A 12,967-nucleotide genomic window follows, 5' to 3' on the forward strand; every position below is an offset into this window, starting at 1 on the left:
ACTGAGAGAACGAAGCTTTAGGAGAAAAGAGTGGTCAGGGAAGAATACGTTTTGGGGAAATATCTTATTCATGCAGGTATGGTACTAAAAAATGTGATAGTCTCATGTCCATGTCCTTGATTCAAGAAGTTTCTTACAATAGACAATACAACAATTTGTAAGCCTCAAAATTGGATGTTCCCCTTTATTCCCTCCGATTATTTCTGTTACTCATCTATGCTGTTATTCCTTTTGTTTTCAGTTTTTAACTCTTAATTTTCTTGTGTAAAATTTATTTGATATACTATAGTATACTGGGGAGATGGCATGAATACCTCAGCTTCCTATGAGCTGCAAGAGCATGCTGTAGAGCATCATCTACAGTTGAGCCTTCCCGGAACAATGAGTCATACAGTTGACAGATGAATTGTGACAATTCAGCCTCATCATCATCCCAGAACTGCATAAAATTCTCCCCATTTTTCTCAGCATCACTATCTTCCCAGTCGCTCACTGGAGTAGAAAGTTCTGCCTCTTCATCTTCAGCCTCTTCCTCTCCAATCTCAAACTTTCCATTCTCCCCATAATTGAACTCCCCTGATCCATGGAAAGCCACAGACTGCGTTTCTGGGGGTTCAACTGAAGGGCATATAACTGCCTTGGCACCGGAGTCTAGAAAGGCCTTAATTAAAGTTGAGGTAGGTCCATAGGTCCCAGTGCAGATTATAATCCTGTCCCTCCAAGCTCCAACCTATGTTTCCATAAAAATAGCATTAGCCACATCAAGAAAGAAAATTAGTCCAACATTTGCATGATTGGATTTAATAAAATGCAAATAACTCCAAGCAATCTGTTTAAAAGAGCTTTGATTCCCTCGGAAAGGAATGGGAAAGAGGGTTGTTTAAGACACTTAAGAGTTGAGCTGATTGTCAACCAAGTGTTAAGAAGAATCAGTGAAGGGCAAGCGACTCCTTAGCCCTTCATAACTTCCCAAGATAACTGCCACAACTTAAGATCACTGACCATGCCAGTGTAACAGTCCTATGTTAGCAAGGTGACCTTAAAAAACAAATGTTATAGGAACCAATAATTTTCTGAGTTACTGAAGCATCAATCCGATATTTTTACTCAACTATAACTCTCACTCTAAGGTTAATGAGGCCACCTAACTAACAATATAATACAGCACCCATTTGCAAAGTTACTGACGTGCCCTCTCCCCCCACCCTACCTCCCCACTGCACATTCCAGCCAGCATCATAGAGGTCATCTATGGAGTTCAGAGTGAACAATATATATCAAGCCATTTATTAAATTTTTCACCCAAGATTCAATAAAACTAAAGAGGAGTGATAAAACAGTAAATCAATTTTGAGATCCAAGAATATACCATCCAACGAACATCATCAGCCGTTAAGTGCAAAGAAGGAACTGTTCTTCGAAACATGTATGCCCCAATTTCTTGATCATCTTCCATAACCTTAATATCACAGAATGTTAGTAGTCATGAACCTATTAGCAACAAAAGGAAGGCACAAGTGAGAAGCATACTTGTGTTTGGCGTCCTATATAACGGTGGACAATACCTCCAATTTGGAAGCATGGCCTACGTGCAACCATATCAGCAATGGTTGAAATTCCAGCCAGAACTGATGCATCCCTTCGGCGATGGGCCCGCATCACTGATAACAAGCTAAACTTAACACTTTGTAGAAACTTATCAGCGAGTTCCCCAGGTTCCGCAACCACAAATACATCCTTTTGCCAACTAAAAGGAACAAACACCAGGCAGGTCACGATTAAGAATGAAGCTATAACAACAGGAGAATAGAACATGAAGAACCAAGGGGAAAGTTCACCTTAAAATTGAACCAAGCGAGTCATTTTGAAGGGCTAAATGTATAATGCCCACTTGTGGTGAATTCTGTAGTTTCTCATGCAATGATTGGACAGGTAAAGAAAGCTGCCTGGGCCCTGAAGGAGAGTTTGGGTGTGATGTAGTTTTTCCAGATTGAAATCCATCCAAACTCAAAGGTGGAACCAAATCAATTCGACCAACCCTCTGTGGGCCAACATCAGGACTATATAGAAGAGGGCTTGATGGGAAGCTTCCCGTGAATAGAGGTGATGTAAATGGTGTTGGGAATGCGGTTCCTGGCACTGCCTTTGCATTTTCTAATATCCCATTCATAAGAGAGAATCTTATTCCATTATGAGCACAAAATGTCTCAAGTGACCGAGCGTGGTGAACAACTCTTCCTGAATCAGGACTATATGAAGCTTCAACAAGTAACACATTACGCCTCCAACCTAAAGACGGGCTACTATCATCTAGCATTACAGGAAACCAAAAGATTTTCAAGGTTCATCCAAAAGAATATCAAAAGGATAATTTTTAAAATAAATTAATAATAAGAAAATAAACAGCCTATAGCAAGAACCAGAAGAGAGAGTTAGCACCAATACCAGTATTTGATGCCTTTGTCTTATGAACATACTGAGGTTTCAAATTCTCAGACCACTTCTCATCTGGCTGTAGTCTTTCACAGACATTCTTGAAGGCCTGGGAGTTGTTCTGGATGTACTCCTCAGTTGCAGCTTCCAATTTTAGCCAGACTGCAGGATCAGTCTCATCCAGCTCCATATCACACCGTTCATCAACTGTTAAAAGAAAATATAAAATGTTTACAGATTTCAAATTTCTTTCATCAGAAGCTACTAATTAAGATAGTATTCTATATTAAGAAGGTTAGAATCAGAAGACAAGGAAAGTAGAATGAGACTTATTGTGCACATGTCCTATATGTGCTTCTATACATTCTTTTGCTCCAACAAAAGGAGCTTTATATCTTTCATAGACAAAAGGAAAGTAGAATAAATGAGCCAGTTCCATGCCTATATGGAGTATAAATAAGTATGCAGTCAACACATTACCTGGGTTAAACCGAAAATAATGTATTTCAGGAAGCATAGGTAGCAATGTGCTCAAAGCTTCCTCTACCCGATCCACTGAGCACGCACTCTCAATCAACACTTGCCCAGTATCCAAATAACGCCACCCACCCTTTCGAACCTAAAAAGGCAGAGAGACTGATTAAGCCAGGAGTATTGAACACAAAGTAGAATGTTATCTAAAAAATATTAGTTTTAAATTAGTTAAAACATTAACAGAAGTAGCTATGCATATTTCCAGCAGTTGACAACTACTATGATGAGGTTAATTCAAGAATAACCGTACTTTTTTGTTTGCTCATTATCTTTTGCAAAGGTCATGCACCAAAATGAGCAGTTCCAATCCATCATGGGAAGTTGGCTCATAAAATACATCCAATCAAACATAAGGATCCCCACTCATATGAATACACACATGCATCCAGGCATCAGTATGAACAATGATTCGGGCGCATTGAGGTTTCAATGTCAGATCCCAATGCACAAACCTAAATATGGTGATTCTTGTGATTTGGAACAACCAAAAAGGAAAGCAACTACCTTGGTAGGAACCGAGCCACATCCAATGGAAACTAAAGTGTCAATTCTTGTGTCAGGCCATAAGAGTTGTGCTTCCCTCATGGCAAAAACAGTAGGATTATTAGCTACTATTGCACCATCTTGCCAGCGATTCATGTCTGATGAAATTGAGTTAGGAAAAAAAGAAAAAAAAGAAACACAAAACAAACTCTTAGAACCAAAAAGAGGTAAAGCACAAGGCATTCAACATAAAACCAGAAAAGCAAATGCCAAGTGATGAGTCATTTCAAGCAAGCACAGAAAGACAGTACCATCAGAGAAATCATCAAGATAGTATGGAGCAGCAGATGATGCTCTTATAGCTTGCCATATATGATGCTTACAACTACCAATAAAAGCACTGCGTTTATAACCAACTTGAGCACCAGTACTAGTTGCACCTAGCCCACTGATTGCTGAACTTTCAGGAATTGCAAGAGGTATTTCTGGTGTGCCAACTGGATACTAGAATATGAAACAAAAAACAAGCATCAAAGAAAATTAACGACAAACACAACAATTCAAGAATTATTCAACATGCTGAACAAGAAATTCAAAAATAATATGCTAATGTCTCTGTTGATCAACAAAAGAAATATTGGTGTCAAACCTGATAATTGCGGAACAAGAATGGCTGAGCTGGAATAACGCTCACCAGAGTTGATACTACAAAAACCTTTGGAATGTTTTTCACTGCTGACTCTATTAACAGGTCTCCTTCCTCATCTGCACACATTTCCTTTAACAACCTCTCAAACTGATCTGCACTGTGCTGCAAGGCAGAATATGATAGTGTCTCATTTTAGGCCATAATAACAAATTTCATTCACTCCCCCCACTCCTCTGAAAGAAAAAGGGGGAAGTTGGGTGTATTTGATTGGGATGAAGAAATCTCTGAAGGAATATAAAGAGAAAAAGAATATTTCATACTTTAGATCCATGTACAACGACTCTGAAACTCTGCGACGAACTTTTGTAAAGCTGATCCAGCTTTTCCCTCCAAGTTGCAGCTTCATTGTCCTTTGGCACAGGGTCGGTAAACACAAGTTTTCCTATAAAGAATATTTGCAAGAGTGATAGATGAATCAAGGAAAAAAAAAACATTCTACAAACTTTTTCAGAGCATACTAACCCAAATTTTTATAAATTTCTTCACATTGGTCCAAGGTCATCTGTTTGATTCCAAGAGCAATGGCCAGCATACCACCTGTTGATGTACCACATATAAGGTCGAACAACTCATGTATCCGCTTTCCAGTTCCCTTTTCAATTTCTTTAAGAACTTGCACTGTTCCCAGACCCTTCATGCCACCCCCATCCATTGAAAGTATGCGAAGCCCTTTCTTCCCAACCTGTCTCCCTCTTATGGCACGCCGTAGGTTCTCATTCTCTCCTAAAAAGGCACAAAATGAACAAAACCTTTTCAGTAAAATAATCTAAAATACTCTCAGAATACAGAGAGAAATAAGATCCAAGAACCAACCAAAAATTGCCAGTGCACGGGCAGCGGCTTTATTGACACGGGGTTCAGGCACAACCATCAAGTGCAAGAGAAGTTCCCTCAAGCTTTCAGAAGTAACCAGAGTACGGCGATTCTCCAAACAGAAGGCTAAATTTCCAACTGCTAACAAAGCTAACTTTTGTACCTGATGAAAGAAAACCTTCAATCTAGTATAACCATGAAATCAAAAGGGGAAACAATGAATTCAGTAAATTAGAACAAGGAAGAAGTAAACTTGCCTCTGGATTTTTATGGGCACACAACAATTTCAATGATTTCAATACATCCTTGGTCAACATCTTCTGAGCTACCATATCAGATGCAAAAGCCAAGTTGACTACAACTTGCAATACAGAAATTAGTTCTTCTGGAGCAACAGATTTCAGCACTCTTTGAATGGGTTGCATGATGTCAGATTTCATCAACTGCATTGCCACAGGAACATCCATGGCAAGAGAAGAAAGAGCAGAGCAAGCTTGTTCGACCTGCCAAAAGTCAGAACAATTAGAATAGAATGCCTGAGGGAAGAATAAGCAACCGAGAACTTATTCATAAAAGTTAAAAATTTACTGACATACCACATGACGATTGTCACTACTTATCATGCTTATGAGCTGCCGCATTGCATTCTCATCTTTACCAACAACTGCACGGTTTCCTTCATCTTGCATTATCTTTGCTAGTGCAGATGCAAGTAAGGGGTGATGACACGAAGAAAAACGGAAGATGAGAGAGAAGAAGGCACTTAACCTGTGCCTAGATGCAATGAAATAAGAACTGTTCTCCATCTGCAACAACCACCCAAAATGCAATGTCCTTAACTGTTTTATCTTTACTAGAAAATGTGCAAAAGTTTTGCTGAAAAGCAGCTGAAATTGCTGCATCATCTAGTACCTCTATTTGCACATTCACTGATCTTAAAAGTTCATCAGCCACAATCCTGATATTTGCAAGGGATAAGTGGCGAAGTTTGTGCAATGGCAAAATTTCAGGAAGGAATTCGAGGGGATTACCAAATAGCCTTAAAACACGTAACTCGGCCATAGCCCTGCCATTCAACTGGAGAGAAACATTAGATCCAGAAGAAGTTCAAAACCTCCAAAATCCCAATTTTTATTGAAACATAAGTGGAAAGCATAAAATATGTTGATTGCTGATGAAATGACCTGAAATCAAGAAGAGGGCGGACAAGTTTGTTGTGCTCCAGTGACAGTTCCACCAGTTCAACACATTGTCTCAGTTCTACTGCTTACAGTTCCCAAACAAAGTCAGACCACCAGTTAAGTTGGTTGCATAGAATATTAATGATCTAAACCTCTAGACTATAAAATGTGTTTTTTATGGACAGTTTATTACATTATCAAGAACTTGATATGGTTTACCAAATTATGGAAGATATCATTTAGATTAAATTAGAATTCCATACTTACCAGGTACTGAGACCAGCATATTGTTGTCCACCCTGAGAACTTTCAAATTTTTTAGCTTGCCAAGCTCAGATGGCAGAACTGATAGCTTATTGTTATCAAGGCATAGCTTCTCAAGAAGCATCAGTTGAGTGAACTCTACTGGAAATACCTGTTAATAGACACACAAACTAATAGGTATCAAAATTGTTGCTCTGATAACACGCAATGCAAGAAAACAAAAACCATCACAAACTGTCCATGAAACACCCAACAACATTTAAATTCAAAGACATTCCTTGAAAAATGAAGGAGCAATATTTTTCATTTGTATAATGGCGGCCTGATATCTTTATTGAAGAAATTCAAACTAGTTTAAGTTCAGAGACAGTGTCGGGTAAATTGTTTCATTTTCTATATAAATACCAAAATAACTTAAAAACAATAATCTTCACATTTCTAATTTTATTTTCGTGTTTTTCTCCATCCATCAAAGAGCACCTAAAACAACAATTCCCAAAAGACATAATATAAAAATAAGAAAATCTACCGGCAATACCTTTGTCACCTAACCTAATTGAAACCCATGGATCATAAAAATAGAAAATCAGGAATGCAATAAGTCAAACTACAAAATCGTTCCCCCACTAACAAAAAAACCACAAATTCAATCGTGCAGGAGATTTAGATCACCATAAAACACAAAAATAGTGAATACCCATAATCAGAAATTGATTAAAAAAGGCTGAATTTTTTTTGAGGACTCACTGACAAACTGCAACCACTGAAATTGAGCACAGTAACGTTATTCCAATGCTCATTACAAGCCGCCACACCATCCTTAACAGTCGATCTCATCAATCTCGTAACAACCCCAATCCCATCACTCTGTTGACCCGACCCGACCGTCTTTGACATCTTCACGACCCGAAGCGGGTCTCTCCGCTTCACCACCTTCATATCCACACCCACATTATCACCGCCACCTTCTCCTTCTTTAAGTTGAACGACCACAGAGTCTTGCGGCATGGGAAGAGCCACCATCAGCTGCGACTGCAGCCTCAGAGCCACCTGATCTTCGTCATCTCCAGCCGTCCAATCCAGCTCAATCCGAAACCCTGATTCCTGATCTTCCGACGACGAACGGCCGGGATCTTCCACCGCCTCGTCCCCACCACTGTAGTTTAGCGTGAGGTGGAAGATCTCGGAGGGCCTCTTCCAACCCAATCCCCAAGACATTTTTTCAATGCTGCGACTGCAACGATGATGACTAAATTGGACCATTGTGGGTCAAATGGTTTAGGGCTTGCGGACGAAATGCAGGTTCCATATTAGCTGAATTGTGATGAAATCCAAAACAGGTAAGTTTAGGGTTTAAGAAATATAGATTAGAAACAAAGAATTGGAATCAGGGTTTTGAGAGAGGATTATCCAATGGCGGGAGAAAAGGAGAGGTTTCAGTTGGGATTCATACAGAGAGATTAGAATTGAGAAACGTTATGCTCTTCTTGGCCTTTGTTTTCTCCGTTCAGCGCCCCTGGTTTTCTCTCTTGCGTTTACGAACGACGTCGTTTTATTTGAAACGACGTCGTTCGGCGTAGCCTCATTTAATATTTATACGAATAATGTTGGTGGTGACCGGTCACCGGTCACCGGTGATTCTTTATTCATTTATTATTTTACATAATTTTCTGTATCAAATTTTCATATTCGTTATATTAAAAAAATTATTTTAAAAAAATATAATTTTTATTCCTAAATTCCCTTTGGGATCTTGAGGATTTTGCATTAAAACTGTTGTATTTTTAATTTAATACGAAAGCAAATTGCTTCACAACTCATGAGGTAGTAAAATAGGGATTTTCTTCTCATTTCTTTTCTTGCCATTGACTTATATTTTTCAACCCTTTGAAAGCATCCACTATGCCTAATTAAGAAGGAAAGTGGTAGAGCACCTTGACCTAGTCGGCAATACTTTCAAAAGTAATTTTTAAAAACATTTTTTATTTATTTTAAAAAACAAAATTCTATTTCAAAACAAAAATAAGTTCTTTGTTTTATTCTCGATTACAATGATATGTAATACAAAATGGGGATGGATGGTAGGTTGCTTCACGACTTGACATATAAAAGGAGAATTTTCTTCTCATTTCCTCTCTTGCCGTATTGATTTATATTTTCCAACCCTTTGAAGGTATCCACTATATTCAATATGGAGAAAGGAAAATAGGAGAACACCTTGGCCTAGTTGGCAATACTTAAAAATACTTTCAAAAATTATTTTTTTAAAAAATAAAATAAATTTCTATTTAAAAACTTGATATATGAAAATAATTTCCTTGTTTTATTCTTGATAATAATGATATGCAATCATATATAATACAAAATTTTCAAAGTATTATTGATAGTTTCAATTTTTCTCATTAACACTTGATGAAGAAACTTCTCAAAATATGTAAACTTGTTATGCAATATCATTTTTAGTCATGCATTTACCAAACTTGTGTTGAAATTATATATATATTTTTTTGTTAGTCATGATCAAGAGTGGTTTTCAATCAAGCCCTTGAATTCAAGTCATTAATAAAAAATAATAATAATTAAAAAAAGAAAAAAAAAAAAACCCTCCAAACACACTACTAACCAAAAACAAAAGAATACAAGAAAAAAAAAATTGAAATGAATAGAAGATATAGAACTGGCCAAGATCCCAACACCCTTATGTAGCAATAGAAAATGATGTGAAAACAACTGCATTGGCCATAAACGTGAAAACCGAAAACAAACACACCCTCAACTTGTATTATACTCCATACAAAAAAGCCCCCCACAAGCACATTGTGACAACTCTTCCCCTAATTTTGCTCTCAAGCTCTCAGCTATCCACCATAAGAAACACACATGACATCAACCCATCAAGCACAAAGAGTAGTTCTTGGCCAACTACAGTTAAAATAAGAGTGTGATGATCTGAAATCACTGTAAAAAACAAATATAATAAGAGGCCGTATTCAATTATTAATGTGTTTTTAGGATTGGGTTTGAAAGAACAAACATCATGTAGCCAGTTGCGATTGTATTTTCCCAATCTAAGTCTTCTGAGTATCAAACACGAAATTTTTATTTAGTAATAATAGGAAATTGCTGTCACTACAATCAGCATTTTTAGAAAAGCAAACAATTTGATTTTTTTTTACTACTTCTAGCTGTGACTTCACCGTGTGCCTTGGCTTCTTGACAATATGCATGCCCATGGGCCTAGCTCGCATTTCCAACTGTTGCTAGACCTCACCTCCCCCAACAAAAATCTGTAAATTCCAATATCATTGTGTGATCAGTTGGTGTTGACCTATAAATTAAGAGTAATCCAGGTTAAATATCAACCTGATTAAAAATAGATCAATTAAAGCTCCAGCGTTCCTGCAGCTGAATCAAACGCCTCTCTCAATTTCCTCTTTATTTCATCATCTGCGAATATAGACTCAATGGCATTCCTCCCTAGCTCGAACATTTCCTTCTTTCCAAGACCTTGGTATTGACAAATGAAGCAGACAGTTATTCATGATATGCTCATTAATCCGAGATCGTGTCATAAGCAGCAGTAATATAGTAGTACCTACCAAATGAAGAAGCAGCAAGAATGTACTCGCCAGAAAGACTGGTGGAGAATATTCCTGAATCATCAGTGCACAGGATTAAAGGGTGTTTTGCATGATACAGATCACCTGCATTATCAACACACTCATGTTACAGGAGAAGATATCTTAAATTTATTGATAATGAAATAATCATCTCATTTATATTAAAATTTAAATTGAAAATTAATATCTAGATGGTCACAAAAGACCCAACCAAAATGATGAACATCCAGAGAAGAAATTGAACGAGTCCGTATGTTGGATGTCAAACATATCTCAATCTGCAAGGATATAAAACCACAAAGATGGAATTAGCCAGTTAATTATAGACCAAAATGGACAAGCTATGGCTGCTAGTCATCCTTCTAGGTCTGGCTGAAAATAGTAGAAAATCCACTGCAAGGATGTTAAGAATAGTTAGAGAGTTTTGCTTCTTTTCATTGCAGAGAACACAGTGGAAGAGTGATAAATTTTCAGATGCATACGACCATTTCCGCAAACTTTAATGGGCAAAGCAATCTCATCAAATAACGGAGGAAGAGCTAAATTTATTAGATAGATAATATTCAGCCTCCATGGCATCCATCCAATGCTCTATTTAATAGTTTGCAAAAGTAAGGTATCATCCACAATCCTGTTGGATATAGTGAAGAGTATCAAAAGGGGAAAGAGATCAAACCGGAATCTTGGACGATTTTGCATTTTCCCAGTGATCTTCGTTAAAAAAACAAGCATGGCCAACCCTCTCAGGAAGAAATTCTAGCATTGCCTGAATCTCCTTCGGATTGGGTACCTAAAAGCACTAAGTTATGAAAGTAAACTAGTAAGAAAGCACATATTTAGAAATAAGCAAAAGCTTTTAGAAAGCCAAACCCACCTCCCCACAGTGAAGGGTAATAGAGAGACCTTGTTCCCTAGCAAACTTCAAGGCTGGCAAGAATGTCATCCTGAAACAAAAGCAAAGACTCAGGCTTGTAACAGCTCTATAAATGAAAGACAACAGTGATATACTATGAAGACTTATTGGCTGTAAGGAAGCACCAGTCCCCAACAGTTGGATTTCCGGAAAGGTCAATCCCAACTACCCCTTGATCCCTCATTTCCAGCGCAAGCTTAACCTGTAAAAAAAAGTTCCAATTAGACATTGAATAGTACATACATGAATGCAAAACATCCTCAAAGAACACATGCAATTAACATACAGTTTCCATTGCATCTGCAGTTGTCTCACGGCGATCAATGCTGAGAAGAAGTCTAACAAATATTTTCTTTTTTGTGGTCCCATTACATATATCACTCACCGGACCAGATTTTAGAGGATTGCCTTCACCCAAGTAATGGGGAGCAAAATTAACATCAACTAAGTCCACTGCTCTTAAACCCTTCACCACTGCTTCCATGTAAGAGCGTTTGCTCATCCCAATAGATTCGTTCCTCTGTACAGATGAAAACCATAAGTTTCTCCACCATTCAAATTAACCCACCATCTTCAAAGAATTAATTCAGAGCCGAAAACACAATGGAAAAGAGTGGAAGACGCAAAACCTCCATCACTTATATGAGTACCTTTGGAGTAGTTCTCAGCTCAAGATAGATAACATTCTCAGAGGCGAAATCTTCAACAACCTGTTGTGCATGAAAAATGAGAATCAATGCCAAATAATTGAAACAAAAGGGTGTGTTTGGTTGCACAGAAATCCAATTGAAATTCCAATCCATGGATGGAAAAGGGCTTTATTTTGCTATGGAATATTAATGTGTATTTGGGGTTTACTACTTTGAGTTCAAGTCTAAACCCATACTACTAGAAACCGGAAAATGAAGGATTGTCATACTTCTTTAGTAATTCTTGTAACCGTGGTGTGATCAGTAGTAATAATGTGTATCAGATCAAACAACTTGAAAACTTCGTTCAAGGACCGATCATCTGCAACAGAAAAATGAGAGAGAATTCTCAGTTTCAGGGTTTTCACAGTCAAAGGAGAAATGGGGAATTCAAACGAGAAATTGAACTACCCATTTAGTTTCTGGATAAACGGAGGAAAATAAAGGAAATATTAAGTCTTTGAAACATGTGGTCTTGGTTTGTCACCCCCAAAAAGGGGGAAAAAACAAAAAAAAAAGGATGGCTTCAACTAAGCCAAATAGTTACACCAAGCACAGTTGAGTTGACCTGTTTTGTTTTCTGGGGTCCCAAACAGGAAAAACCCCACGATTCAAAACTTCAAGTTAAGCTATTTTCCAACCGTTTCTCAGCAAGCAAACATGAAACAGAAAGTGCACATACTTTTCCTGATAACATGCTCAACATCTGAGAAAAGAATAACACCCTTTTCACCCAAAGCTTTAGCAAGCTCTCTGTGCATAAAATCAACAACAAATCAAAATCTAAGAACAAAATTTATGAATAAAATAGTTTGAAAAAAATGCAGATAAGCGAAGAGTGAGCAGAGGGTGAAAGCGCTGACAGTAGAGTGGAGTCTCTGATGGATCCATTGAGGTGGGCGTGAAGTTCAACCTTTGGCATCGAAATCCACCACTCCATTTCTCTCTCCATATCTCTCTATCTTCTTCTTCCTGCAGTCTTCGCCGCTTTATAGAGGAGGAGAGTCTGGTGGCCCACGGCGGTGGTTGGTGGTGGTGGGGCGGGTGGGCTCAACCTTGTCTCTTATCTTCACAGCCAAATTTTCATTTAATTGGGGCTGTTCTTTGTACCCTCTCATCTGTCATCACTTGACTTTCTCTCCAATGAATGAATGTCACCTGTAAATTAAAATTTATTACAAAATCCATATATATATTCTAATTTTTTATTATTTACTATTTATTTCATTAATTAATTAATATATATATATACCCCATTTCATCCATATAGTTAATAATAAATATAAGTAACAATTCTACTATAGTACTTTTTTTATATTTAATTAATT

General features: G+C 37.6%; 2 protein-coding genes across 4 annotated transcripts; both read right to left on the minus strand.

The window, feature by feature from the left end:
- Positions 1–31: 31 nt before the first annotated feature.
- LOC117924304 (phospholipase A I) lies at positions 32–7,929 on the minus strand. Of its 3 annotated transcripts, XM_034842906.1 has the most exons (18): positions 7,165–7,927; positions 6,421–6,568; positions 6,157–6,235; positions 5,885–6,038; positions 5,569–5,778; positions 5,230–5,475; positions 4,973–5,135; positions 4,622–4,882; positions 4,420–4,541; positions 4,100–4,261; positions 3,762–3,954; positions 3,472–3,608; positions 2,914–3,052; positions 2,446–2,640; positions 1,839–2,310; positions 1,531–1,747; positions 1,370–1,459; positions 32–730 (listed from the first exon to the last, which is right to left on the minus strand). In XM_034842906.1, the coding sequence occupies exons 1-18, from the start codon at positions 7,678–7,680 to the stop codon at positions 284–286; spliced, it is 3,951 nt and encodes a 1,316-aa protein (XP_034698797.1). In that variant the 5' UTR covers positions 7,681–7,927; the 3' UTR covers positions 32–283. The 3 variants fall into 3 exon arrangements, with proteins under 3 accessions (XP_034698797.1, XP_034698799.1, XP_034698798.1); XM_034842907.1 differs by lacking the exon at positions 32–730 and having other exon boundaries at positions 1,372–1,459; positions 1,566–1,747; positions 7,165–7,929; XM_034842908.1 differs by lacking the exons at positions 6,421–6,568; positions 7,165–7,927 and having other exon boundaries at positions 5,885–6,049.
- A 1,477-nt stretch (positions 7,930–9,406) lies between these two features.
- LOC117924403 (N6-mAMP deaminase) lies at positions 9,407–12,673 on the minus strand. The gene is made up of 12 exons (XM_034843042.1): positions 12,503–12,673; positions 12,322–12,392; positions 11,870–11,961; positions 11,601–11,660; positions 11,237–11,470; positions 11,076–11,152; positions 10,912–10,981; positions 10,714–10,827; positions 10,249–10,315; positions 10,017–10,121; positions 9,781–9,924; positions 9,407–9,704 (listed from the first exon to the last, which is right to left on the minus strand). Exons 1-11 carry the CDS (start codon positions 12,589–12,591, stop codon positions 9,800–9,802), a joined length of 1,104 nt encoding a protein of 367 aa, XP_034698933.1. The 5' UTR covers positions 12,592–12,673; the 3' UTR covers positions 9,407–9,704; positions 9,781–9,799.
- Positions 12,674–12,967: the final 294 nt, after the last annotated feature.

This window comes from Vitis riparia, chromosome 10 (assembly GCF_004353265.1).
Source record: "Vitis riparia cultivar Riparia Gloire de Montpellier isolate 1030 chromosome 10, EGFV_Vit.rip_1.0, whole genome shotgun sequence".
NCBI classification, from domain to species: Eukaryota; Viridiplantae; Streptophyta; class Magnoliopsida; order Vitales; family Vitaceae; genus Vitis; species Vitis riparia.